We start from the raw sequence: 27,733 nt of genomic DNA, 5'->3' as shown, positions 1-27,733 counted from the left end.
AGCTCTACAGGACTACACCTTGAAACTGCAGAGAAGCACTTTTGTTTGCTTGCATTTCAATACCTTCAATGCTTTGTTTTGGAAAACAGGATGACTGGAAGCCTAGCATTGCTTTTGTTGTTGGAGCCAAAATTGAGGATGAAATCCACACCAAGGCCCTGTCTCTGGCTGTACAGGTGCCACAGCGGAAGCTCTTCAGCCTGGTAACACGTGAAGACATTTTCAGACAGGTATTGCAAGAAAGGAACTTTAAATAACAAACCAAACCCTAGATCTCACTTGTAGTTACTAACATCTTTGCTCCTTGTTAATTATAAATTTCGTATTCAACTGAATTATTCTGTGGAAGTTTTTAAAGTTTCACTGATTCATAGGAGATAGAAATGGAAAGAGAAAAGCTTATTGTGTAAGCTGGTCTGCTCCCCATAAATAGTGAGGTTTTGTTACAGACTTTTCTTCAAGGTCCTGATCATAAAAGCTCCCTCCCTAAGGTACAAGAGTACTGTAAAATTATTCCTCGCTGTTTTGGAAAGCAGGTGTATTGTTTGCAAAAGCAAGGATGCAAAATAATTTGTGTGAACTTAAGTCTTCTCACAGTAGAATGCTTTGTTTCCTTGCAGATCAGAGAATCTGGGAATCAAAAGGGAAAAAAGGTTAAGGATGTGCCTATGTACTATGAGGTAGGTTAAGACATGTACTGCAGAGTCAGTGCTCTTTTACACCCAAAGTAAACAGATGTGTGATTCTGTTATGCATACCCAAGTAAATGCAAATCTGTAAAACCATTGAATCATCTAAATACTTAAACTACTGTTCTTTTGTTTTCTGTTGGACAGCTAATTAAGTGAGGATTAAGATGACTTTTTAGGGATATAAGTTTTATTATGCTATGTTAAGAATACATTATGTCATCATATTTTGATGGTGGTGTCACAAATTACTATTAGACTTTTCTCTCTCAGATCCTCCCACTGTTTTAGAGACTTACACCTTCATTTATGTGAACGCAGTCCCATGAATGAAAGACTGTCTCTGTTTCCATCGTAATCTCAGTTTGATGTTAATTTCTAACCTGATTTGCATAGTGGGTTATGTCAATGAGATTAGGAATCAAGATTGGTACAAAGACTACTTCCTCCTACTTTGTTAATGTTTTGCTTACAGCTTGTGAGAGGTTATAAAATCCCGTGATTAATTAGAAGATTGCTTAAAATTTTCTCAGGTAGAGTTTTATAGCCCTACAGACCTGGAGCATAAAGAATTTTGGATCCCTCTAAAAAGATCTTGTTTGCTTTTTACTTCTGCAATGACTAATAAACTTTTTATGTGTCTCAGGATTTGGCGGACTTTATAACAGGTCTTTTTAGTTGCAGTCTGTTTTTCAGTAATGCCAGACTACCATCTGAACAAGTCCCTTTGGAATTATTTACCACTGACATGACTGTGAATTTTATGCAATTAACCCTCTTCATTTAGGACTAGCCTCCCAGGCAAACTCACCCTTATATTACCTGGTATGTAAAACCTCTTCAGTCCTACTGACAGAAGGATTTTGAAGTCTAGCTCTAAGCAGAATCTTTGTATGATACCTGTATTTAATTACTAAGAGCAATTTTCTTTGTGAAGTGGATACTTATTAAATTCCAGCTGTCAGTGCTGTGTCTCATTAGCTACTTACTTTACTCCTCAAAGACATTTTTTTTCCTCCCCTCCTTTAATAGAGAATATAAAATACCTCTTCTGACCTTTTGCTTGGACTCAGTTTCCGTTATGGCTGTAGCAAATTAAAAGATTGATCATGTTGCCACAAGCATTAAGATCCTGCTTTTCTGGGCAGAATTTGTGCCTGAGTGTTCACTTAAAATCCATGGGTAGTTTGTGCATTCAAAGCTTTCACTACAGTAAAAGTAAACAAGTACAAGGTTAGCACAGGACACAAGGCTGTGAAATATTCTTCTAAGGGGAGCATTTCTGTTGTTGCTGCATTTCTCTCTGTAGTAGGATTCAACACACTGGCACATGTTCATTTCTACAGAGACTGTAAATGAGATTCCTGATGTTTATTGGTTGTTGAACATATGATATGGACATGTGTGTGAATTTGGGACTGATGACGTGCATAATCATGTGGTTATTAATGATATTAATAGTAACATTCTTACCCATGTCATTGGTCTTGCACATTGTGTCTACTGAAATACAGAGGGTTTTAATACATTTCAATTCAGCTGTCTGCAGAGTCTACAAGTTAGGAAACTAACAAACTGCTCTTACTGTATTGCAAGCTAATGGTATATTAATGGTATATTAAAATAATTCCTGTTGTCCATTCTAAATTACTTCCCTTACAAGTTTCTATCATATAACTGTGTTATATTTCATATCGCTCCTATTGTACAAAGCAAAAAGGATCAGGACAGGGTTTATGAATATGTAGCTACAAGATTTTCAAATCTAGTAGAATTAGGTGTCTAACACCCTTTCTGTCTCTTAAGTGACTTGTTGAGAGTAGGAGTCCCGATTGGTAATTTCGAGCTAATTCCAGCACTTAATTATATGTCCCTGTGGAAATGTATTCCTTTTTCTTTGTTTAAGGAAGGGAAAATATTATGCTTCCTGCAAAATATCAACAGATTTTATAACTAATCAGATTAATTTATCATGGATAGTTTTATCAATCAAAACCTTAAAATATAGTATATCTGAATAAAATACATGCATTTTATAGGTGAGGTATGTATCTTTTAGTGTTTATGGACCTGTTTGTTTGGTAAGCTTTCTATTAAGGTTGGTAATATCACGTTTAAGTAAGGTGCTTTATCACTACTAAATGTCATAGTGTTTTAGTTTCCAAACTTAGAATTTTGAAAATCTGTTCAAGCTTACATTTTCCATAATAGATTTGTTTATGAAGTTACTTTTTAAAAAATAATTCTTCCAAGATTCTATTCAGGGCTGTGTGAATGTAAGGATTTTGTTTGTTTGTTTGTTTTTCTTGTAGTAGTTGTTTCCCAGTTCTGTTGGACTCACTGAGACAAGATCAGGAAAGTTGCCTTTATGATGCCAAGGAAATTTTGAGAAAAAATCTTGTCCCATACTCATAAGGGAACAAGCTAGAGCTGGGGAGTAGTGTCATTATGAGAAAAGACTGTGAAAGAAGATGGAGTCTCATGCGGCCTCTTATGGACCTCATGTAGCTTCATGTGAGAAGTCTGGAAGTGGGTAGATGGCATTGCTGAAAATGGACAGTTGAATAAGGGACATGGCCATGAGAGAGGGAGGGATGGAAGAGATGTCTCTCAGATAAGCTGAGATGCTTGGGGTAGAAGGTCATGAAAAGATGAAAAACACACAAGTGTCAGTTTTGTTTGGGTATGGATCCCAGAAGGGTGGCTTCAAAATGTATCTTTGTGCTTGTGAAGACAGCCAAACCAAAGTCTTGTAACAGCAGCATCCTTCCCCATACTGCTCTGACTCATCTCCAGAACAAGCCAACCTGTATAACCAGGAAGGCTTAACTGCAATTAAAAATATTATTTTTATTCCACTACATGTCAAGAATGAATATATTAATTCTGGTTTCTCACAGCAAGGCTCCTAGTTATTGTTGTCAAGCTGAAAAATATAATCAAATCAGATGGCAAATCCAAATTGTGGCGCATTCTCATCCTAGAAATCTGAGACTGAAGCACAGTAAATCAGTTGTAAATAAGTATTTCCCAGTTCTTAAACTTCTACTAGGCTCTGTGTAATATGCTGTGGAAGAGTGGGAACATACTTTAAATAGAAAAGGTGGGTAAAACCCAGGAGAAGAGTCCATTACACAAGTGAAGTCTGTGATAGCAGCAAAACACCTAACGTGCAGGAGGTGGGAAGGGAAATTCGTTGGAAAGGAAAAGGTGAATGGACTACAGGGGCTTTGAACCAGAGATGTAGTGGAAGTGTTTTGAAAATTTTGTCTCTAAGCTGATCTAGTGCTCCCTGTGTACTCAGTCTAGTCTGGGAAGGTCTTAGTAAATGCTTAGTATTTTAGGCTTACCTTGTTACAGTTTACAGTGTTCTGGTTTACAAGGAGGTTTAAACAGGAGACATGGGACTTCACTGAGAGCTAACTTTTCTGGTCAGGTGTGAAAACTTCATATTTCTTGGTCAAGTATAAAGGTGACTGATCTGGTTTCCTAAGAGACCGTAGAGAATGCTATAGAAATAATACACAAAATAAGATCCGTAAGTTGTTTTCATTCTTTTTTGTTGAGAAAGGCTACTGGCAAGAAAACTTACAAACGCTATAGTCCAAGAGTTGTAATTCTTACCAGTGTTGCTATCAATAGTTTTATGTTCTGTGAAATTAATAGATAGATTTGATTGGCAGAAGAGACTATTGTGACCTGTAGCACAGGTTACAGTATCTTTTCGAGAAATAGCCTGTGTCTTGAAACTTTAAAGATTGAAAACCTTTTCTAAATTATTGAAAACAATTAAGAATTGAACAGAAGAAACCTTTCCCGTACATTTGACCTGTTTTCTTTCTTTTGAGATATGTCTTCTAATTTAACAAAATCAAATCATATTGCTTTCTTGCACTACGTTAACTACATTAATCAAATTTCTTTGTATGAATAAATTTTACACTACATTCTTTGTGTTTGCCATGGTTATTGCATATTCTGGAGATATTACAATTGAACACTTTGTCTCTTTTCCAGATCAGTGGCAAACTTTTAAATAGAGTATTCTCATTATGTTGTATGCTTCAGATCCCCCCAAAAAACTTACCTGATTGATGACAACTCTTTGTTTGGAATTGCATTTTTAGATCTGTCTCTTTTCTAAATCAATAGCCAAAGAATACTAAGGAAATTCTGCTTTTCACTAAGCCATATTATCTGTTTCAAGTATAATTGCAGTCTTACCAGAGAAAGCTAATCTCTTTGTGAAAAGGCCACTTCTTTTTTTTCCCAAAAATAGTAAAACTCAATTGGTAATAATTATTTTACCTTCCATTTATTTGTTGTTCATTTAATCCTCTGTTAGGGCATTAAGGAAATAATATCAGTTATTCTGTTATTCTGCAATGATCAGCATTACATTGCCAGTACTTAAAATACATGTTATTCTAGTTTTGCTTTTTAAAGTATTGGTGTGACAACAGCTCACTTTATTTACTTTAAAACTGCCCTAGTTCTCCAGGTATTGGTTAAAGACAATGTTCATCATCTGAAGAGCTCCTCAGCTACCTGTTTTTAATACTTCATTAATTACATTGTCCAGGTCTACTGGATTTTGGTATGCTTAGCTTGAAAAGCTGGGTTTTTTCAGCTTTCCATTGATACAACAGCTGCTTATTAATGAAGTGTTACTACCACATTATTTCCCAATATAGAGCAGAATAATCACTGATTACCTTTATCTTCACCAAGTCTTATACAGTTTCCGTTTAATACTAGACCAATGCCATGTCACTTTTTTTTTTCCTGCTTCAGTTAAAAAAAAAAATCTGTCCTTACCTCAGTTGACATATGTTATCTTTCTCTTATTTTTCTTGCTCCATTAAATCTGAAACAGTGAAGACTTCTAAATGAGACTGTCCAAGATGTTGCATCTGATTGCACTGAACCATCTCTGTTTGATTCTTGCATGTGACAAGCAAGCAAATATCAGCTTGCATGTCACATGGAGAAACTGTTGCTATTTAAAAAGAAGAAAATATTAAAAAATACAGAATTTGAAATTGTTCTGCTTCTTGACATCATTGGCAGAACATAGGACCTGTTTGATTCTCCTGCTGACTTGCTTCCAGGTCAGCATGGTAAATGGTTCTTACACAAAACCTTACTTTATTTTGCTTCCTTGCTAACAGGGAAAGAGTATCAATTCAGATACTTCAAACTTCATGACTGAGAAAAGCAGAAGTGCCAGTTTTAGTATCTGAGTTAAGATACGTAACAGATAACCCATACCATCAGGCACATTGAGATATCAATATAGTTGTGCAGTTTCAACAAGCTGAAGAGACCCCCAGATTACATTACTGCCAAGCAAACTATGCACAGTTTTGCCATTAAAATCCAGTTCATTTGAGTGCTTGTGCATAAATCTTAATTGGTTCGTGCTTTGTACAGCACATCTTGAAGATTAAAAGGTTATTGGTTAGAAATAGAATCTTGCATAGTTTTAAAATTATTTGTATAGCACACACAGTTTTTGGGTTGGGTTTTTTTTTTCCCTAAGATTGTGCTGTCAGAGTCCTTTGGAAATTGTGTAATGATCACAGTACTTCTTGCCTTAATAGGCAATAGGCTGTAGCAGAGACAGAAGGATCCTTGGGTTTTCTAGGTGTAAATGAAACAGATTCCTCTCCTGTCTCTTCCAACACAAAATTCATAACCCAAGATATTAAGAACTTCTTTAGAATAGTAAAACATAACAATGAACAAACTGAAGTAGGAAAGGATGGAATTAATTTAGCCAGCAAGCAGCAGATTTAAAGCATTACTGTGAATTAATGCGTTGCTAGAAGAGAGTAGAATGTAGACTTTTTTAGACTCTTACCATTGTTTCTAACAATATCATTAGAAAAAAAAAAAACAGGAAAAAAAAAGCAGCACTAGAGACAAGGAATATGCATGTATTTTGTGTTACAGATGTTACAGCAAATTCCTAGACTAAAAAAAAATCAGAAGTTTTTGGTTCAGCTTGATGTGAAAACAAAACTCTTAATGTCACAGACGTAATGCTTATTTTGAGGAATATTTTCACGCAAGAAGGCACAAGATGTCCTGAGTTGTGTGGCCTCTGGAGGACAATAAAGGCAGGATAGTAGCCATGATATGTGTCATCAAAGCAACAAGCTTCAGAAAACACTCTAGTCGGGAGTATTTTTAAGGAAGGCTTTTGCTTTCTTGTGGAACTGTGTCATTGAAGGTGAGATATTTTTGTGGAAGTGTATAGATTTTGACAAAACACCATCAGAAAGGTTGTGGTCAAGAACAGACTTTCTCAAAAGTACAGATAGTCCGTTTAAAAGCCAACCTTCTCGGTCTAAAAATGTATTTTAATAGAATTCTGTTTTGTAATAGATTTTGTTTTCATACTACTTTAGAACAAAAATTATTTTAAAAGTCACGGTAAAATGGAGCCAAATATTCAGGACCAAAAACTTGTCAAATATCATTGTTTTGATAAGAGGCTTTGACAGTAGAAACAACTTTGTCAGCCATGCTAAATGATCAGAAGGACAGAAAGATTTAATTTTATTTTTCATTCCAGTACAGAGCAAAACAAATATGTCAGTCTTAGATGTTGTGATAAAATGGAACAGTTCTCCAGTCAGCCTTTGTCAAGTGCTGTTGTGTGAATGCAAGTTAAGAAAATTCTGTTGCAGGAGGACTTGTCCCTTACACTGTATTGATATGCAGAGTGTTAATGCTCAAAAAACAGTGGGGAATTTTCATTAAATGAAGATTCCTTTTAGAGAGGTAGGGGACTTTAAATCCTACTGTGGGAACTGTCATCCGTTTTCTGCTCTGTTATATCTTACCAGGTACATCGTAGTACCTGGTGGTACATGATCCCACTGCGTGAGATATTACACTTCTCTGAGAACTTATGGTCTTGTATTCTGAGGAGAGTTTAACTACTTTACCTCCTAGGTCCAAGACTTCAGGTCAGTTTACTTGAAAGGATATTAAGGAAAAATATTGTTAGCTTAGGTTTAGCAAGTTTCAATATCCCATTGGTCTTTAGGAATTTGTGAATATCAATGCGACTTAGCCTTGTGGAAGACTACCAGTGTCTGCATATCAAGCTGTTAGATTTATTTCTCTGTCTCACAGGATATGTTATGAGTGATTCAGTTTGTTGTGCTGCTGACTGAATAGGAACAACTGATGTCTGTACCACACTATTCCAAACAGACACTATCACACTGCAGTCCACAAATCTTTGGCATCTTCAGATGAACTGCAAACTTTGATTACCTATGTTCCTTCTAGATAATGTTAAGGTATTCCAAGATTTCCTTGAAGAAATTTCCTAGAAATGTACTAAGATCTTTAAGATTATACTAGAATTTACTGATAAAAAGCTACATAAGCTTCTACCTGTGTTGTTCACATTAATTCGTACTCCTTAATGACTTTCAATAGTGGACTTCTTAGTGATTAATAAATTGCTTGGATAATAAGTTGCCTTGCTAGCATCAATATCCAAAAGAGCACCTAATCCCAGAATCCTTTATCACCACAGGAAAAAAAAAAAAAAAAACCAAAACAGAAATGCCTAAAGCCCTGCTGCAAAACTAGACCACGGTGGAAAGATCCTGCCTAGGAGTTTTGTGGTGCCAACCGAATAAGGTCTTTGGGACTTCCTGGCCCACAAGTTCTGAGGCTTCTTAGGAAACTCTGGCAAGATGTAGCTAGATGGGTTCTGCCAGCACAAGAATTGACGAAACAACTTTGCATCTTCAATCTCTTTGTTCCAACTTGATCCTCTTCCTAGTCACATGCAATGTTAGAGAAGTGTGACTAAATGCTTTTGCTCTGTAGTTTTCATTATATGCGTCCAGCTGGGTGGAATTTTTTGAGAGAATTTACTTCTCAGAAGCATAAAATATTCTACTCAGCAATAGAGAGACTTACTTGGCAGATTCATACCACTGAAATATAAACATTTCAAGATTTTATCATAGCAATATGTCTGTTCTTCCAATCACAGATCACAGCAAACTGTCCTTTTCTCTCATTTGAAAAAAGTCTGAATTCTGTAGTTCTTCAGAAATCACTTAAATGCTGTTTCAACTATCTCTTCCCAATCACAGTGTTGAAAACATACAGGTGTCTGAAGTGTTACATGCAAAAACCTGTGCTATGCATAAAACTCCTCCTTCCTGGAATACCACTGCTAACATCTGATCTTTGAAATCACTGGAAATTCATATTGTATTTTGTCTTCCCTTAAATCAGCTTATTTCAGTAGCAGTTAGGTGGTCAGGAAGTCATAGGAGGTACGTGTCATAGATGATCAGAGTTCTTTAATAAAGCCAAGATGAAAGATTTTTTTAATCTATTTTTAATGTAATATATTTTTTTTGTCTTAAATTAGGTTGTTAACTTGTTTGTAATTCCCTTAAAACATTATTTCAGTACTTGCAACATTAAGACACATACGCTGTACACGTGTCTTGGAAAGTTCTTGTTCTGCATTGCTGAGATTAAACCAGTTAAGGTATGCCCTCAGGTTGCACATTTTCTGTAGACAGAGATTTAAAGAGCAGACCTTTTTATAATGAGTATTTCTAACTAGGTTTCTGCTAACCAGATCAAGCTGTGTTGTGATTTGGCAAAAAACAGCCTCAGTCACAAGGGTGACAACATATTTTTCTAGGGCACAAGAAACCTTTGCTGCTGCTTTGAGAAATGTTCTCACAATAGAAAGGCAGAAATTTAGTATAAGAAAAGCAAATGAGTTTGCTCAGTTTTGCTCAGTAGTGAGTGTCCCATACTTATTTTAGTAGGTTTGTTTGGTTTTTTATTCTTTGAAGTACATGTTGTTCGAGTCTTCATTGATTAACAAAGATTGTTCTTTGATTTGTCTTAAGTTTTACAGTCTACCTTGTGGATAGATAAGCTCTACATGGAGTCCTTAGGCTCAGTTTGAATTGCAAGTCATTCATTCACTAATGAAGGATAACGATTAAGAAAGTGATCTTTCAGCATCATAGTCGGGAGGAGGTTCTGAGAGGAAAAATTAAAGGAGGTGAATGGTCTGATAGCAGAGAGTGAACTGCAGATATGAGCACTGCAGATACGCAGTTTCAATCAGCTCAGTGCCTTCCTGGTATTCTTTCAAAGTGATCAATCACAGTATGACACGAAATGGCATCAGAAAATTCAGAAATATTTAATGGTATGCGTAAAGAAGTCTGTTTTGGACAAATAAATTTATCAGTATGACACATGCAGCTTTTGTTCTGTAGTCTGTCTTGAAATCTTGTAAGGGATTTGCAATGCAGATGCCAGATTTTAATAAGTGAAAGTCACCTTTTTCCTTTTTTCCACTGCTTATATTAGCTTGCTCAGGAAAATATGTTTGAACACTAAATAATAACTTGGTTGGTAAATGCAATCCATTTAACTTCTTGATTGATGATTCTCCTGCTTGAAATTTATGTGAACTGTGTCAGCTAGTAAAAGATTTTGTAAAAGATTTGAAGAGTTCTTCTAGGAACCATTATGTTTCTTTTAGGAAGTGTCATGTGAGGCTGTTATGTGTGATGGCCTGGATTTCTTACCATTTCAAGAAAAGGAGAGAAGACCGAGCTTTAGAAAGCTCATCCTGAATATGGAAGAACTACACTATGAAATGGGCTGATGGCTGCTCATAGCAAGGAATGCTACTGCTGTTAAAGTTGATGGTGCAGTTTATCGCTTTGATAACTTTTCTGATTATGATTTAATGGCCACAGTGACTCTGTATATTGAAAAGAAGGCATTTCAAAGAAAGATAACATAAAGACTGTGGCTTTAAGTGTTTGCCTAACTTTTAAGATCCATCTCCTATCAACAGTACTTGCATCTATCAGTGTCTATAGTGTCGCCTACAAGCACTCATGCAGTGTTTGAATGGCTTGAAATACATGCCCTTTGCACCAGACAGCTAAATCGCTGCATGTTTCATACTGCCACCGTCTGAGATCAAATACTGCATCACTGAAGCCTTTCTGCACTTCAGAAATGTGACCCCTGCTGTGTGAGGAATGCTAAGTTTCCTCCTCCTTTAAAGGAAAAGAGGCCCTACCTAACTGAGTTTGACCATCCAAGTTTCCATGGTTTCTCACATAAGAAAAAGGTCATTACTGGTGGGATGAAATGTAGCCAATCTGAACTGAATCTACCTCATAGTATCCAAAAAAAATTCCTTCTGTATGCCTAACAAGTCTTTGTCATCAGCTTTTTTTGTTAATTGAAGCTCTGTGAATTCTTCACTGTTTAGGCCAAGTGCCTGCATAATTCACAGGGCCACAAATTAAGTAAACATTCATAAGTGTAACAGGATTTATTTCTTTTACCTATTGTGCATGGGTTGATCTATGTTCTGTCTTTAGTAGTGATGAAGGATTGTTTTTTATTTACTTGTGGATAAAGGAGATTTTACACTGCTGTATGAAAAACTATTTGCTTCCTTTGTATTGCCAAATGCAATGTGCTTGGTTTATCTATCTTTTTTGTCTGATTTCCCACCATAGTCATGGAATGTACTGATGTTAAATAGAGTTTGGTTTATACTCCTCTAACATCTCAAGTAAGAAAATTTGTCCTTCCCAACCACTCAAAGTTGTCCAGCTCACCATAGACCTTGGACGACTCTCTCATTTCTGCATTCTCTTTCTGCAAAATAGGAATAATCATGATGCATTGCTTTTGACTGGTAAAATGCTTTGAACTTCTCAGGAAGAATGGGTTATAAGAGTCTAAGCATTCCTTCTTTCTTCACTGAACAATAAATCAGCAACTGCCATCGAGCAGGGTTACTATATATATACTTTTCAAGAATTCTTCCAGAATCCCTACGTTTCCCCCGTATTTCATTTCAAGAAATGTGCAACTCATCTAGATTAGGCAATTGGGAAGCATCTCTTTCCATAGGCTGTTAACACCACCTCTGAAAAAAAAAAACCTATATGAGTATTTTTCTCTCTGAGGGAAATAGTTCTACCCAAGTCTTTTCTTCAGAGCACAGATTTTCTGTAGCTAGCTCTGGGTGACTATTATTTGTTGGAATAGCTAATGGTTTTTAGTGTACCTACAATCTGTAGGAGTTTTTAAGTCTGTTCTTAACATATTCTTGATTTTTTGCCATGACTCTGAAGTCAATGGGAATCTTTCCAGAAGCCTTCTATGGTTGACTTGTTGAAACAGTGACCAGTAAGTAGTCTGAATATGAAAGATGTAAAGCAGAACTGATCTTAACAATAAAGAATTTTCCTGTGTGTATGTTAAGGAGATCATCAGGTTTATTAGTGTTAGAGGGGCAGGATTGTTTTGGAAGGGGTTATTAATACAACTGTTTTGTTCAGTTTGTCTCCCTGTTACACAACTCAAAAAAAATCTGAATTTTAAGATACTTCTTTTTCTGTACTTTGCTTTCATTTTCATGAAACAGCAATTTGATGTATAGTAGTCCGGATTCCAGTTTGGTTTTGTTTTATTCAGACAAGCATTTTTAGTGGCTATGTTTGCTTATCTAGGTTTTACTTGTGAAATAAAAATGTCTAAGCTGGGCAAGAAACTATGAAAGCTCAAAGCTAATGGTGGTGTTTGCATTAGACAAGACACAGTTCAGTGAGATGCAGTGTGCACCTTCATTGTCTGAATCTTAGCAAGAAAAATTGACACCATATGTGCCCAACTGTAATTGCTCCAAGAGGGGAAAAGAGAAACATGTCAGAACATTTGAGTAACACCTAATTCAGCCCATGGTTATAAATAAAGCTGATAGTTGCTTAAAAACAAAAGTAGGAAAATATTATGGTTATATTATTCCTCAGCAGGCTTCCTACATAGGTGAACTTTATTACAGAGACAACACAAGTGAAAAGAAACATATAACAACTTTTTTATGGTATTTTTATGTTATTTTATTTTTTTCGCAGTAAATAAAGTGGTTATGAGGCTCCAAGGAAAACGGCCCAGATGTTAGTGAGTTGTATGAAATTTAGTGGAAACAAGCTGTAAAAAACATAGTCATAAAACAGCCTGTCAATGCCACACATCTGGACAATGCAGCTGTATGTTCCCGCTGCTGTCATCACCCTAAGAAAACTCAATAGCCTTATTTCACCCCAATTAGGCTGCATACCAGCGGAATCAGAATTACACAGAGAGGGGGTGTATTTTCACCAAGACAGACCCTCTCAAGTTCCCTTCCAGGAGTTTTTATCTTTCAGTCAGGGCTAGTGCCTCTAGTCACTTCGTAAACAGTACTCCAAACTATTCCCCATGATTTTCTATCTGTTAAATTACTTTAAATGTATTACTTTATCATAAGTAGTTGCTCAATGATGCTTCTTTGTCTAAAACTTAAAAAATTTTCGTTTTACTGTGAGAGCTGTGTGTCTGTTGACCTTTACCTATATCACAGAATTTTTCTCCATTTTAGTTTTATCTCTTACTATGGCAGATAAAACTTCATTTGAGGTTTTAGGGGACAAAGCATAGCTGTGCATCTTACTCGTGTTGTTTTTCTGAAAGTGTGGCAATTTTGACGCATGCATTGTACAACATGAGATAGCACTTCCTCATTTCACCCTGCAAAAGATGTGTCAAGTGCAATATTAAAACTTTATGAGGAATGGTTATTTCATTTTGATTTTTTTTTTTCTCTGCAGGTGATAGAAGTAGCCAAAGCCATTATGGATAGTGGTGAAGAAATACCTGTAACACTAACTGGAAAGTTGTTGAAATTTCAACTACTTTGTCTCAAACAGAAAGACCTTCAAAGAAGAGAAGCTGAAAAGAAGGTACTGTAGTATGCCTTATGGAGAATATTTGATCAACTTCATGAAGATACTTCTATTCTAGTGCTGTTTGCATAAGTTCAGATTCTCCTCATGCTTAACTAGATCAGTAGTTGAAGAAAAATATGAATAGAAGTTTTTCTTTTTAAGTTAACTAGATTTTAGAGAAGAAGCACTCAATTACTGAAATGCAGGTCACATGGGGAATTTTTAAAAGTCAAAGAAAGCTATTGTTCAAGAACTCTTTCCTAGGTTAAGAAGTAGTAATGTTGTAGATGAGTCTTTGGACCAGTCAAGAATAGAGATGGAATCTGGCTCCAGATTACTGTATCTCTGCTGAAGTAAAAGTAGGAGAGTTTATTACTTGAAAGGTATCAAGGATAGATGCAGAGCAGCACTGTGAAGAAAGAACTTGTTATCATGAATCACCTCTCTGGAAGAAATTTCTCTGACATCAAGGCAGTATAAAATTTACATAAACTGTTCCTGTTTGTTGAACCTGGTTTTTAAACCTTCACTGCTCTACTTACCCTTTTCTAGACCAATCAGTGTTACTGCTTAACTAGCTCTGCAATGTAGCCATTTGGAAAATGTTACTATTTCTAAGTACAGATATTTCTAAATGCTCTAATTTAAGCCTGTTGCTGCTTCTCTTTTCACTGTGTATGGGAACAAGAGTTCTTACTCATCTCCAGAACTCTGTTACGTATTTAAGTAACCAAATTAAAATATATGTCACAATTTCTAGTTTTTTATCATGCTTATTGCTGTCCTCTGAACTGTCTCCAAATAGTTCATATCTTGAAGTCTGTATCTCAGAACCGGGTACCACATTTTCCAGTGTTCTAAAAACTCACTTCCACATATTCTTCAAGATCATCACTACTACCTCCAAGATTGCTTCAGTCAGATTGCTTATATGTTGTTCTAGGAGGAATTTCACCAAACTTGTACAGAATCACAGTCAAATCACGCCTCTCATTACTTTCTGAGATCTGTAATTAAAAAACTCCACAAGTTGTCAGTGGCGTATTTCAACAACTTACTGAAGAGCTGATCTTTGCCATAGTCTTTTTCCAGCAAACATTCATGCAGCCGAAGACCATTATCAGGAAGTTATATGATTGCTGCAGTAGTTTACCCTGTTAATTGATCAAAAACTATAATGCAAACTGTGATAACATGAAGACCTAAGCTGTCTATGCATGTAAAAGGTGCAAGAAGAAAGTAGTTCAATACCTTTTGTGTAGTTGGAAAGTCTGTCAGTTTCATTATCATTAATTCTATTTGTGGGAATGATTAGTGGATAAAGTATAGCACACAAGCACATTGAATGCTAGGTGATAAATTAAAGTTGTGTCCTCTTCTCATAGAAGTCAACTGCAAAATTGGTAGCAAATGATAATGTAAACCACAGAAATATATAAAGAATCTGAGGAGGAAAATAAAGGGATGAAGCTATCAAGCAGGTTTTTTTATAACAAATGGAGAAAAAAATTGCTTTTCTCTTAGATAGGAGACAGGGCTGATAAAACTGTAAAAAGATTTGGAGTTTAAAGATTGGGCACTTCACTTAGACTTCAGCTTTGTTTTGGCAAGATTAGAGTTGTAAGTATAATTTTATTTCCTTTTAGAATCTGAGGATAGTTGGTATTGAAGACTGAAGAATCTCTGGCACATAAAATTTCTTCTCTTTTTTAGCCAAGCAATCTGGACAATGTTGTCAGCTCCTCTACATTACGTGTATATCAAAGTGTGACAGACAAATATGAGAGAAACAGATGAAGGACAAAAATAGGGTCAAGAATTGGAAGGTCTCTGGGCTATGGGAATGCTCTGCAGTACACAATGGGCTGAAACTGGCTTTTAATTTAAAATACTAACTTCAAATTGTCTGACATAAAACTCTTAATCCTTTCCAACTAGCTGGTACAGTACAAGTTCCATTGACAACAACTTGGGGATCGAAACCAGGATTTTACTACCCAGATCAGTTCTCAGAAAGGCAGTATAACTGTCCATTGCATTTTAGAATAAACACCAGTTAATAGAATGAATTGGCAGAAGAAAAGTAGCAAGTGAATAAACAAAAAGAAACCATTGTGAAATTTCTGTATTTCATTAGGAGCAGAAGCTTGTCATAAGTTGACAGGTGTAGGCATTTAAATTAAAATGCAGAAGAGAAGAAAGATCTTTGAATTAGAAAACTGTTTGAGATAGTAAGATTCTGTAATATGATGCTCAAAATAATGAAATTACAGAATGTAAAACTAATGGAAGATTAGTAACTGTATATAAAGCTGCACCTTGTAGAGAAAGAGAATGTGTCATTCAGAGGAAAAGGAGAGAGTCCTAGAAAGGAAAGACTTTTACTTCCCGAGGTATTAAGGTCAACTAGTGCTCTTTGTTGGAATCTTGGCAGGTTCAGAAATGTCTCTGCTTATTTGAAACTTAATTACATAAAATTGTGCAAATGCAATAGATAAAGCTGACTGTGAACTTTGTAGACTGATGAGTGTATCATCTGTTTTGATGTATTTATCAGCTTAGAATTCAAAGTAGTGCTATGAAAACATTTTATTTGAAAGAAAATAATGAAAGCATGCAAATCCTCCATTTCACAGCACAAATAGTTCTAAGAATCTCTTGTAGGCATTTATAAATTTTACAGAAAGGGAATGCATGAAGAAGGGAAAAGCAGGAAAAATATTTTCGGCTTTGGTTTTGAGTTTGAATGAAACACAACTTCTACAGCTGGAAAGTTTGCTTTTCCAGCTGGATCTAGGAAAAGCAATTGTGTAGTCAGCTGCTCTATTTTGTTTGCATGGAAGCTTTTCTCGTTCCTTTCAAGTGACACCAGCAGGATGGTAACATAAGTTAAGTTAATATCATTTTATTGTATTTGATTTAGCTTTACAATCCTTACAGGTAATTCTTGGATAGATAGTGCATAGTCCTGCTGCTGGTAGAAATAAGGTGGAGTTTTTCTTGCTTTTACAGCACCTCACTTTAATATATTTTTTATTAATTTTAGACTATCTGAGCTGTCTGGATTTATAGTGTGAGGCTTTTCAATACAAAATCTTGTTTCATTCTTTACTCTTAAATTACCGATCAAAACTTAATGTAGGTGGTTTTGTTTGAAAATAATGTCTGAGTAATATCCTGTGTGAAATGAGCAAAAGACTCTTCATTCTAATTTACAGTATATAGATATTTACATCAGAGAAGGATAATGCTGGCACCATTTTACACCATAGTCAAGAGTGTTAACAGAGACGCTAAAGATTAAGAGAAATTGAATTTTTTTTCTTCCTTACCTTCAGTCTAGGGAAGGTTTCTGCCTCATGAAAGTGCTGCAGTGGCAGTAAATGAAGCACAATGATTGTTTACTCATCTTTCTACGAGTATGCATTTCATTAGATTTGTAGTTATAGGGTCTACCTACTTCTCACAGTCCTTTTTAATGCGAATAATAAGAATATGACAAACTCAGTGGTGTGTATAAGAATGATAAAGCAGAGTGTTCAAGACAGTTTCACCACATTAACATTAGAGTGACTGAGATAGAAAAATATTTAAACAAAATAATTAAACTTCTAGAATTTTACATCAGTGTGCCCTTTGCTCTGTACAAAGACTAAAATGAGTACGCTGATGAATACAATTAGTTTATTCTTCTTGTCAGGCAGAAGAGGAACAATCAAAGCAAAAAGAGAAAGTGAAACCTCCTGGCAAGGAGAACCTCCCTAGTGCCAAGACAGCTGAGAAAGAAAGGAAAGGAAAAAAGGGAGAAGCAGACCCTGTAGCAGCAGTCACTGTTAAAAAGAACACCCAATTGAAGCGACGGGGAGAAGTGGAGGAGGAAGACCAATACATTGGTGCGTAAAAACATCAGATATACTTCTGATAAACCTGCTAGAAATCTTGCAAGGTAACCTGAGTACTTTCTTTTGTTCCATGTTGAAAAGTTCCATGTTTAATATTTGGCAATATTAAAGCATTGTCACTTTGCTTTTGAAGAGGACATTGTGTTCTGCTCAGTATTAGGAAAGTTGTTACAGTTAAAGAAATAAAATATAGATGAGGTACATATAGTATGTTGACAGCAAAATGTTGTCCTGATTTTACTTGGGATAGAGTTAATTTTCTTCCTAGTAGCTGGTACAGGGCCGCATTTTGGATTTGTGCTGAAAAACAGCATTAATAACACAAGACTGTTTTGGTTATTGCTGAGCAGTGCTCGCACAGCATCAAAGCCTTTTCTGCTTTTCATCCTACCCTGCCAATTAGCATACTGGGAGTGCACAAGAACAAAAAATACTGGACTATGTGCATAGCTCTCCTCATTGGATCACAGTTACGTTTAATTTGAACCGTAATGTGTGTGAGCCACATCAACATAAACAGAATCTCTCCTGCTGGAGAAACACTTGCTGAATTTTGGATGCGTTGTGTGTACTCACTATTCCCTAGCTGAACTGCTGCAGACTTTCCTTACTCTTTCATCAGACCTTTATCTGCTTCTAACTTGAGATCAATGACATCCTTGAGCATCTAAAAAGCATCAGTGCAAATGTCTAGAGCAAATCTGTGTCATAATGAATCTACCTGAAGTACACAAGAACAGAACATTAACTCTCTTGTGCATAACTCAATATTTTATCAGATAAGGCTTGACTGTTGCAGTACTCTTTTGATGATTTTTTTCAGGGCTTGAAAGGACAAATGTTCAAAGAAACATTCCTGCCTTTAAGAATCCAAGTTGAAGTAAGGTAGAGAAGTCATGTCATATTACTTTTGTACAGACTGTACAGTACAGAGTAGCTCTAAGTAAGTGCTTCCACTCCAACATTTTATAGTTAACAAGCTGGAACACAAGAAGTTCCACTTTAAACATGAGGACAAAAGTATTTTCTGAGAGGCTGAGGGAGCACTAAAACAGGCTGCTCAGAGAGGTTGCAGAGTCTCCTTCTCTGGAGGTTTTCAAAACCCACCTGCATATGTTCCTGTGCAACCTGATTGAGGTGAACCTGCTTTAGCAGGGGATTGGACTAGGTGATTACTAGAGGCCCCTTCCAATTCCTACCTTTCTGTGATTTTTTTTTCCCCCCTTTACTGCGTTGAGGGATGGGCAGAAAACATCAGGTACCTGTATAAGACATCCAGGCTTTGCTGCCTTATTAGTCACAGCTAATGAGAAAACAAAGTAGAAATTGCTTCCAAAAGCTAAGAGCCATGTAAAGTATTCTTGTTTAGTATGCTTAGTAACTCTATATTATTAACTACTAGCACTGCTGTTAAACTATTCCTTTATTGACTGGGATTTATCTCAGTAGTCCTAAAGATATTCACAAAATAGCAGTAGCTGCAGATTACCTCAAAGGCAAAGTTGATGAGGTATTTTTATCTTGGTCACTTGTGTTTTATTTAATTTTACAACCATGACTACTGAGCTGAAGCCATTCTGAGCAATCCACCACACCCATTGTGTATCCATACAGTTGGTCCTAATAATAAACAATTGATTCTGACTCATAAAAAAAATGTATTCAATTGATTGGTTTCCAGTCTGAAGGAAGAGCTATGTAACAAGGGAAAGGTAGTCTGAGCCTGCTCCTTTCTTTAGTCATGCTAGGGAAGACCATGTGGAGGAACCTGTAGCCCTAAGAAGGGACAGCACTGCTCAAAACCTTCACCTACAGCTACAGGAAAAACATAGCTGTTGTTTTAGGGAGAGGTAATTATTTCTTAATTCTTCATTCAGTTCCACCTACGAGTCCATACTAAGACAGAATTAAGTCAAGTATTGCTAAAACTCCTGGAGACCATTTTAAATGAACATTAAGTGTGGTGAAATAACTATCAGGAGTTTTTCTCTTTCCCCAAGAATATAGCAATTAAGGTTCTCAAGGATCTCACACTAAAGCTTTGTCTTGTGTCTTGGGATAGAGTGGTGCCAGGTCATTTTCTCAGTGTCAAGAACATGTAGATCTATGAAACTTTTCTACTGACAATATAGTACTCTAAAAGTCTTCATGCATATTCCAGATTTTACAGGAGCCTCAGCAGAAGACACGTAGAACCTTGGATAATCTTTAAAGTGGATTTTTTTTTTCAGCAGTCTTGGCCACTCTAATGTAGCTGGGTCAAAAAAAATAAAAAAGAAAACTGCCACATTTTTTACTTGTGAGTACTCTGAGCTATTGCTGATATATGACTATGTCTTGAACACAAAGATAATCTGTACCCAGTCATGACTGGCTAACAGTCATTTTGTCATACATCTCTAGTATGTTGTCACCTTTCTGAAAGGTAATATTTCTGCTTTTGAGTAATCCTGAGATTCCTTGCATTGATATCTTTCATCATTTGAGTATGCAGTAGTCACTGATTATTAGAAAGGACTGTTTATTATAAACTTGTCATGGTTATATAATGACTAAAATCATAACTAAAACTGTTGAACAGCAGGCAGTCTTTCACTTCAGCATGTATGTATTGGAATTTTTGGATCTTTGTAAGTCACTATGCAGACATCTGTCATCTTTAATGTTAGAAGTTATTAATATTCAGTAATTTTATGTGTTCATGCTTTTTCTTCCTGCAGTAACTGAGGCATCAAAATACATGGTTCCATTTCAGTACTAGCAGTGATATAATCAACTAGTTTTCTTCACGTTTGGATTTTGCTTTGTGCTGTGTATATACTAGACTGTGGGGGCTGCTTCCTCAGTCAGTCTTTCTCTGAATTCCCAAGTTCTTTTATGTTTACCTCCTCAAGAAGAAGAGAAGCAAGCATATTGCCAGCCTGTTGCTCCAGGTGATTTGCACAGTTCCAACTACATACCTGAGCATAAGCAGATATCAGGGTCTGGCTACCTCTTTTTTTCTGCCCTTTTTTCTGCCTTGGATGAATGAGTCCTGTGAGCTGAGGAAGCAGCCAAAGGACTTTTAAGTGCATTTTGTTAGTAGGCATAAGAGGGAATCTTAAAGCTATATAGAATATTGTCTTGGTTTCAGCTGGGATAGAGCTTTTTCTTCCTGGTAGCTGGCAAAGTGTTACAAATTTAGAATGAGAATGTTAATAGCAACAACTGAAATATCAGTGTGTTAAACAGTGTTTATCTTAAGTGAGATACTTCTTGGTTTCCTATGCCCTACTAGCAGGGAGAAGAAGAAGCTGGGAGGGAGCACAGCCAAGACAGCTGACCTGAACTAGCTGAAGGGCTAGTCCTTATCATATACAGTCATGCCAGTATATAAACTGGGAGGAGCTAGTGGGAACGGGTGGATCGCTGCTTGGGGACAGTCTGGGCCTCAGTCAGTGGCTGATGGACAGTTGCATTGGGCATCACTTGTCTTCTTGAGTTTGGTTTGTTTCTATTTTTGTTATATTTTTTTAATGGCAATTATTATTATAGTATTTTATTATTGTTATTGTTACTTTTTATTTTAGTTATTACACTGTTTTTATCTCAGTCCACAAGTTTTGATTGGGTTTTTTCCTGATTCTGCTTCCCATCCCACTAGGAAGGGGGAGGAGTTAAACCAGGACAAATGTAATTTTTCCTTAGTGCAGAGTCTGCATTAACTGTATGTGTTCCATAGTCAATGGAGAGATACAGGAACTTCAGCAGGCAGTCTCTGTTGTCTTAGTTAAAATAAACATGCTGGATTAATTACATCACCCGATACCTGAATAAATACCTGTATTTCAGCATAGGCCATAAAGGGAATCTATGCATATGATTTAGAATAGGGTCAAGCTAATTTTAAAGGGCTCGTTTTTACTTACATAATGCTTAACCTTTTGCTTTGGTACTGCAACATTGCTGTGCATATTTCTATGGAAGTAATAAGCCCAAACAGAGCAGACACCCAATTAAACTTCTTATCTGTACTTTAGGATTAGTTTGGATACACCTCTTGCCAACTAAAAGGTCTTGTGTGAGCTGGTATTACCCGCTGATGAGGCTTTGACAGGGAATCCATTTAGTAAACCATGAACCTGTTGGGCAAGGAGCAGTCAGCAGTGAGTCAGCTCATACCTGCAGCTAATCCTTCAACACTCTTACAGCTAATATCATCTCTCAGCTAAATGACAGTAGCTTATTCTGTGTGTGCTCCCTGGACAGCTTTATGCAGAATGAAATAGGATAGCCTAAACTACCATATGTCCTGACACTAAACTCCTTCTTACAGAGAAGCAGTAACAGAAATGCTGCCACAGCTAGCATTCTGTTTACAATCAGCTTCTCTAATTTTTCTTCTGATGCTTCTCCATACAAATTTTACTTCTGACTTGTATTCTTCCTGCTGTGTTCTAGCTGGTTTGCTACAGAAGACTGGAGTCTAATGCACATAGTATTTATAAAACTTATATGTAATTATTCCAATGAAGTTATAAAAGAACTGTTTCTCTGACCTTAATTTCCAGTATCCCTATACAGTCAAAGAAAAAAAAAAAGCTGTTGAGTGTCCTTGCTCTAATCTGATTTTTTGTGTTTTGAACAGATGATGAACCAGATGATGGTGCTCATCATTACTTCATAATTTTGGATTTCCACAACCCTCAGCTGTTGCCTGTGATGTCTGATCTTGGGATTAACATTTCAAGTGTAATTAGAATTTCTTCTGAGATTTATAAGCCATTGCAGACATACTTGGAAGAAACTAAACTTCAGGAAGAATCTTTACATTCGCCTGAAGGTAACCTGATCTTAAGAAATCTGTGTAGAAAGGAGACTTTTTTATATGCAAGTAAAGACTGTTCATGATGTGGGGTTTTTCTCCTTCTTTGTGCCTTGTGTTTCTGCATACTGCCGTAAACAGCCATGTTTGCCAGTGCAAAAATGTTATTGCCACTGCACTGGTCACCAAAGCAAATGGTTTGCCAGTGCAAAAACTTGCCTCAGCTGTACAATGGAAAGAGAGACTGAGTAAGCAGGTAGTGGCTACAGCCATAGTTTTCTGCAGTAGCCACCAAAGAACAACATTTTAATCAAGTGCATAGTTCTATGAATTGTTATCCAGCTAAGCAAACTTGGTTCATTTGATAATTTTAAGGGAAGTGCACAGATCACTGTTTTGGGGCTGTGACCCCAGCCAGAGAAGAATATTATGCAGAATAACACTCAGCAATTGAACTCAGCTGTCTCTGGGCTGTAACATCTTTCTTTAACTGGGATCCTGGTGAACAGCAAGCTAAATATGAGCCATTAGGGAAAGCAAACATAGCCATTAACATAGCCAGTAGATCAAGGGAAATGGTTATTCCACGTTACTTTGCTCTGATCAGAGTTCTGGGCTCCACAGTACCAGAAAGATACTAATAAACTTGAGTGAGTTCAGCAGACAGCTACCCTGTGAGGAGTGGCTGAAGGACCTTGGTTTGCTTCATCTGGAGAAGGCTTATGGGGCACCTAATAGCATCCTTCTAACACCTCTGAGAAGGTTGCCAAGAACACAGAACAAGACTCTCCATTGTGGTACATGGAAGAAAAGAAAGAGGTTGTGACCATGAACAGCCTTTGGAACTCACAGGCCCTAGAAACAAGGGGAAAGTCTGGAGCAAGGAAGACATGCCCTTGGCAAAAGAGGATTAGGTCAGGGAATGCCTACTTATTGACATCCTTGTCTCTAAAATACAGAGGCAAGAATATGATAGGTGGACCCCTTGGTGGGTAAGCAAATGGCTGGATGGTCACACTGAAAGAGTTGCAGTCAAATATGGAATACTACTTAGGGAAAGAACTTTTCAGATCAGCTGATTCAGGTTAATGTAAATTGTATTCTGTTTAAAGAACTGCCTGCCATTCTCATTTATATTTGAAAACTCACAAAGAGCAAGTGAGATAGTGGAAAAAGAGCTATGAGGAAAAGGGAAAGGAACACAAATAGCCAAGGCACTGTAATCTGCTTAATTTCTGTTTCTGGAAAAACACTGCAACAAATAATTTATAACCACTTAAAGGAAAAATGAGGAGATGAGTAACAGCTAGTGTGTACTGTTCAAGAACAAATCAAGTCAGACAAGTTTAATTTCTTTACAAAATTATGTACTGGCCTTCTGAGCAGAGGAGTTGTCTGTGTTTTGCATTTGGGTTTGCATAAGACTATTTCACATGGCCGATAGTGAGCCAGGTAGGTCCTAAATTCTCAGAGGTGCAGAGTCCCAGAGGCTACTGAGATGTGCTTTCAAAGCGGGCTTTGTTAGGGGAACACTGCCGTGGGTCTGCTATTGTCCTAAATTAGAGGATCTCTTTCATAAGCAGGTGAAAGAACAAAGAACAACAAAGAGAAGGGATGATGCTGTAACAGAGATGAGCTATAGAGCAGAGAGGAGCATAGAACTGTTTAAGATCAGTGACCTATCTCCAGAAGTGCTCATAAATGGATGTCCAAGGGAGAGTAAAGGCAAACAATAGAAATAAAAGAGTGGTAGGAAAGCATGTATGAAACTACTCAACACATACCATACCTAGCCACCAGTTATTTTCAAGTCAGAGGATTTTCCTGACCTAAATGTATTTTGTCTTTTTAGTAAACCTCAATAAATTTAGTTTGCTTCTTTTCTAGGTACATGTTCAGTCTCCCTTTGAATGCCTGAATATGTCTTATACCTACAAAATATTTTGGCTGAGAGTTCCCGGGTCTACCTAGTTTCTGGGGTCACTTAATGGTACATTATCTTCTGAATCATGATAAAACCATTTTTAAGTTAATTGGCAGATATTTTTGATGGCTGCTGCAGGATGCATATGTAACTGTGAAAACCTTAAAGACATCGGCATTTTTCTGAATAGTCTGCAGCCTCACTGAGTTGTTTTCTTTTAAACCTGTGGGTCCACTGGAATTATGCAAGGGAGGTATTTGGCCTTCATACTTAGGTTTTACAAGTGCTGTGCACCCATAAGTCCAAATGAAGTCACTGCAGGTTTATGTCTTTATGTCTCTTGAATTACACTATAAGAAGTATGGTTGATCTTGGATTCCAGAGTTTGATTGTAAGGTTGATATTGAGAGAACTTTTTTTTTTCCTCTGTAGCTAGAGCACCTTTGAAAATTGATCGTTATTATGCAGTAATAATTGAAACCATACAACTTCTAGACCTACTATTCAGAGTCATACTGTTCTTTAATCTCCTTTTGCCCAGACTCCACACCAATAAAATTGCAATAACAAGGATTGCTTACCCTAAACTTAAACAACTGGTTTACCAAGGTGTACATTTCCTAGGTGGGGGAGTGGTTTGGTTTAGGTTTTGATTTTTTTTTCTGAAAGAATTACCACGTATTACTAATACTTTATCTTCCTACAATTTGTTAATCCCAAAGTTTGGTGTCAGATTTTTGCAAAGACTCTGAGGATAGGATCATTTTAACAGTACTTACAGATTGCTAATATATAATTTGCGCTTTGTGTAAAAGGGAGACATTGTACCACAATTTATTTAGTACTTACACATTTTAGTTGTAGAAGCAGAGAAAAGAAAGAAAGATGAAGCTATCAAAAACCTGGAAACATTTTGGAAATACCTGGAACCAGTTCTAAACAGTGGAAAACATGGATCAAGTCTCTTTGATGTTGCCAGACTTCATCACCTAGTTAAGGAGAGTGCCTTTCCCCCTGATTGGTCTGACAGAAAAATGCTGGTCAGTAGATTCCACTTTCACAATGCATGGCATGCTTTGGGGTTTGTAACACTTAAGACTAATTTAGAAATGGGAAGAATGATACCTTAGTCTTCTATGAAACAGAGCCAGAGTAGTAAATATATTTGTAGTCTTGAACAAAAATTATTTTCTATGTTTCTAGCAGGTTTATGCAGCATGTATTCACAAGGAGTCCTTTGAATAAAAGTACCTGACTTGTAGTTTCTTAATATTGTTGGCCATAGCAGCAGCCTTTTCAAACACTTTGAGGTATTAAATTTATTCAGCACCTTTATGTAGGCCCAGTTTGGATCTCATTAGAACGAGTCAGATGTCAGTATGAATGAACACAAAAATTATATTTTTGTCCACATACAGCAGATCTACTTACTGTACCTCAGAACAGGCACATGAGAACAACTTAAAATGATCACAGAATCCTTTGTGGTATGTTATTTTAGCACACCCAGTACTGCTCCCTTTTATCCAATCCAAAAAATGGCTCTAGCTTATTACTCTAGCTTAGTACTGACTCTGCTGAGTACTGCTCATTATAGCCTGCTGAGTCAGGACTGTTACTGGGCACTGGAAAAGACAGTGAACCATTAAAACAATTTTCCAGCCTAGGTTCTCAAGTATAGTGAGATAAAAGGGCCCAGTATTTTTCAATCCACAATGCCAGTAGTAAAAAAATATAAACCACTGAAGCAAAATACAGCAGCATGTCTTAATTAAATCTGCTGTATTTGCGGTCAAATTATCAGGGTTAAAGGACAATCTACATCCTACTAACAATCATTTATAGTACATTAAATCCTGTACATAAACAATCTGGCATACTAGAAAGTATCCTTGATCCTTAAGGATCAAAACTAAGTTTTACTGCATCCACAGGGATTTCTAAAGTCTTCATGATAAATGCAATTGTGAATATGGGTAAACTTGCTACTTACAATATTACCTTCCATTATACTCTTGAGCTAATGAGGCCTATTTTGGAAAATAATTTTTTTAATCTTGTTTATCTTCCCCATAATCACATCTTTTATTAGGTTTTTGCTGCTCATTAATATCCTGCAAACTGCTATGTTACAGCTGAAATAAAAATGATTGTAGTGTGTAGATTGCAAGTTGTAATTTCACATTATTCTGCATCTAGGAATTCAGCAGAGCTCTAAAGATGTAGGAACAGTTGTAAGTTCTTAAAGAAAAAGATGGAAGTACTGTAAATTGTGGAACTGTAGGTGGCTAAAATAAGTCTGTTCTAGTGGACTGCCTGGAGAGTCTCAGAGTCCTAGCTTGCTGCATCTCTGAAGCTGAAGATACGCAGAAGGAAAGCTCTTGTGACAAATTGTTAGACATTGATAGAGAAATTATAGAGTATTAGATACGGGAAATTTATATACAGCAGGTAATCTCTGTTTTCAGATTTCAGATGTTTAGAAGGGAAAATATTTTAAAGGGTTTTTTCCTCTGTTGAAGAATCACTAGTGGTTAGGCTTAAAGAACTTTTTTTATATGCATCTCTGTCCTCAGAAGAGTCGCAAGCAAATTGAATCACAAAACTGTAATTGTACTAAATTTTGCATGTGTCCCATTGAATGGAGCTGGACTGTTTTACTTGTAACTTTGTAAGAATTCTGATTTTGTTTAAAAATATTGTGCATTTAAAACATTCAGATGCTTTAACTGAAATTCTAGTGATCTCATGTAAGTAATACATGAATGGAAGGCTTTTATACTAACTCGTTTTTCAGAACAGTATTGAATTGGAAAAACAAAAGTTCAAGAATATTAACTCTACAAAAACAGGTTTTTTACAAGTAGAACTTCTCTCCCAAATATCTTGTCTAGTCTTTAATGTTAGAAGAACTGAGACTGGTATTCCCTAACTGATCAGTGATTTGGGGTACTTGTTTTGAAGTGCCATAAAGAAGGTCTGAGTTGAAGAAAGCAGATACTTAATACTTCTTAAGGGTCAGATAATGTATTTAGTGCCTAATGACAGTCATGCTTCATCACCATGTTTCATTTGAGAAAACCTAAAATTGAGACATGCAATCTTGATAGCCACATCTTGAAGGCTATAAAAGAGACTTCCTCTACTTTCCCAGAAGTGAAATATTCACTCAGGAAAGTGCTGTTGAAAGAAAATTGTAATAATTTAATGTTTTCCACAATGTCTGGTGTACAGGGCGAGAGTACATCCATTAAAGCCACTGAAACTTGCATGCAGCATGTGGTCTTAGATAGAGTTTTGGTGTTTGTACAAAAGCATTTCACATTTAAAGTGGTGATTGGTGGTACTCTTTTTATTCTTCCCAAGCTTTGTTGAAAACCACAGTACACCACCTCAAGAACCTTGACTCTTTCCTTGTCAGACTTTTGCAGATACACTGCTTTCACTTTGGGTAGTCAGCTGAAATGCTGACATTCATTTGCTTGCAGAGCTCTGGAATTCATGAGTTCAGTTCTTGAAGCTTTCTTTATTTTAAAAGCCAAACGAAAAGAAAGAAAATAATATGAGATGTCCTTGATTAGTTGCTTTGTTTATTTATT

At 36.5% G+C, this 27,733-nt stretch overlaps 1 protein-coding gene across 1 annotated transcript in view; it reads left to right on the top strand.

Moving 5' to 3' along the window:
* Positions 1-27,733, top strand: part of SPAG17 (sperm associated antigen 17) — a 107,638-nt gene that overhangs the window by 8,463 nt on the left and 71,442 nt on the right. Inside the window, exons 2-7 of the mRNA XM_062008744.1 lie at positions 90-230; positions 621-680; positions 13,388-13,519; positions 17,205-17,397; positions 22,034-22,228; positions 24,993-25,174. Of these exons, the coding sequence (XP_061864728.1) occupies positions 90-230; positions 621-680; positions 13,388-13,519; positions 17,205-17,397; positions 22,034-22,228; positions 24,993-25,174 (903 nt within the window). The remainder of the gene's footprint in view (positions 1-89; positions 231-620; positions 681-13,387; positions 13,520-17,204; positions 17,398-22,033; positions 22,229-24,992; positions 25,175-27,733) is intronic.

The sequence above is a fragment of the Colius striatus genome, chromosome 1 (assembly GCF_028858725.1).
Source record: "Colius striatus isolate bColStr4 chromosome 1, bColStr4.1.hap1, whole genome shotgun sequence".
NCBI lineage: Eukaryota > Metazoa > Chordata > Aves > Coliiformes > Coliidae > Colius > Colius striatus.
This window is presented reverse-complemented; position numbering and strand designations above follow the sequence as displayed.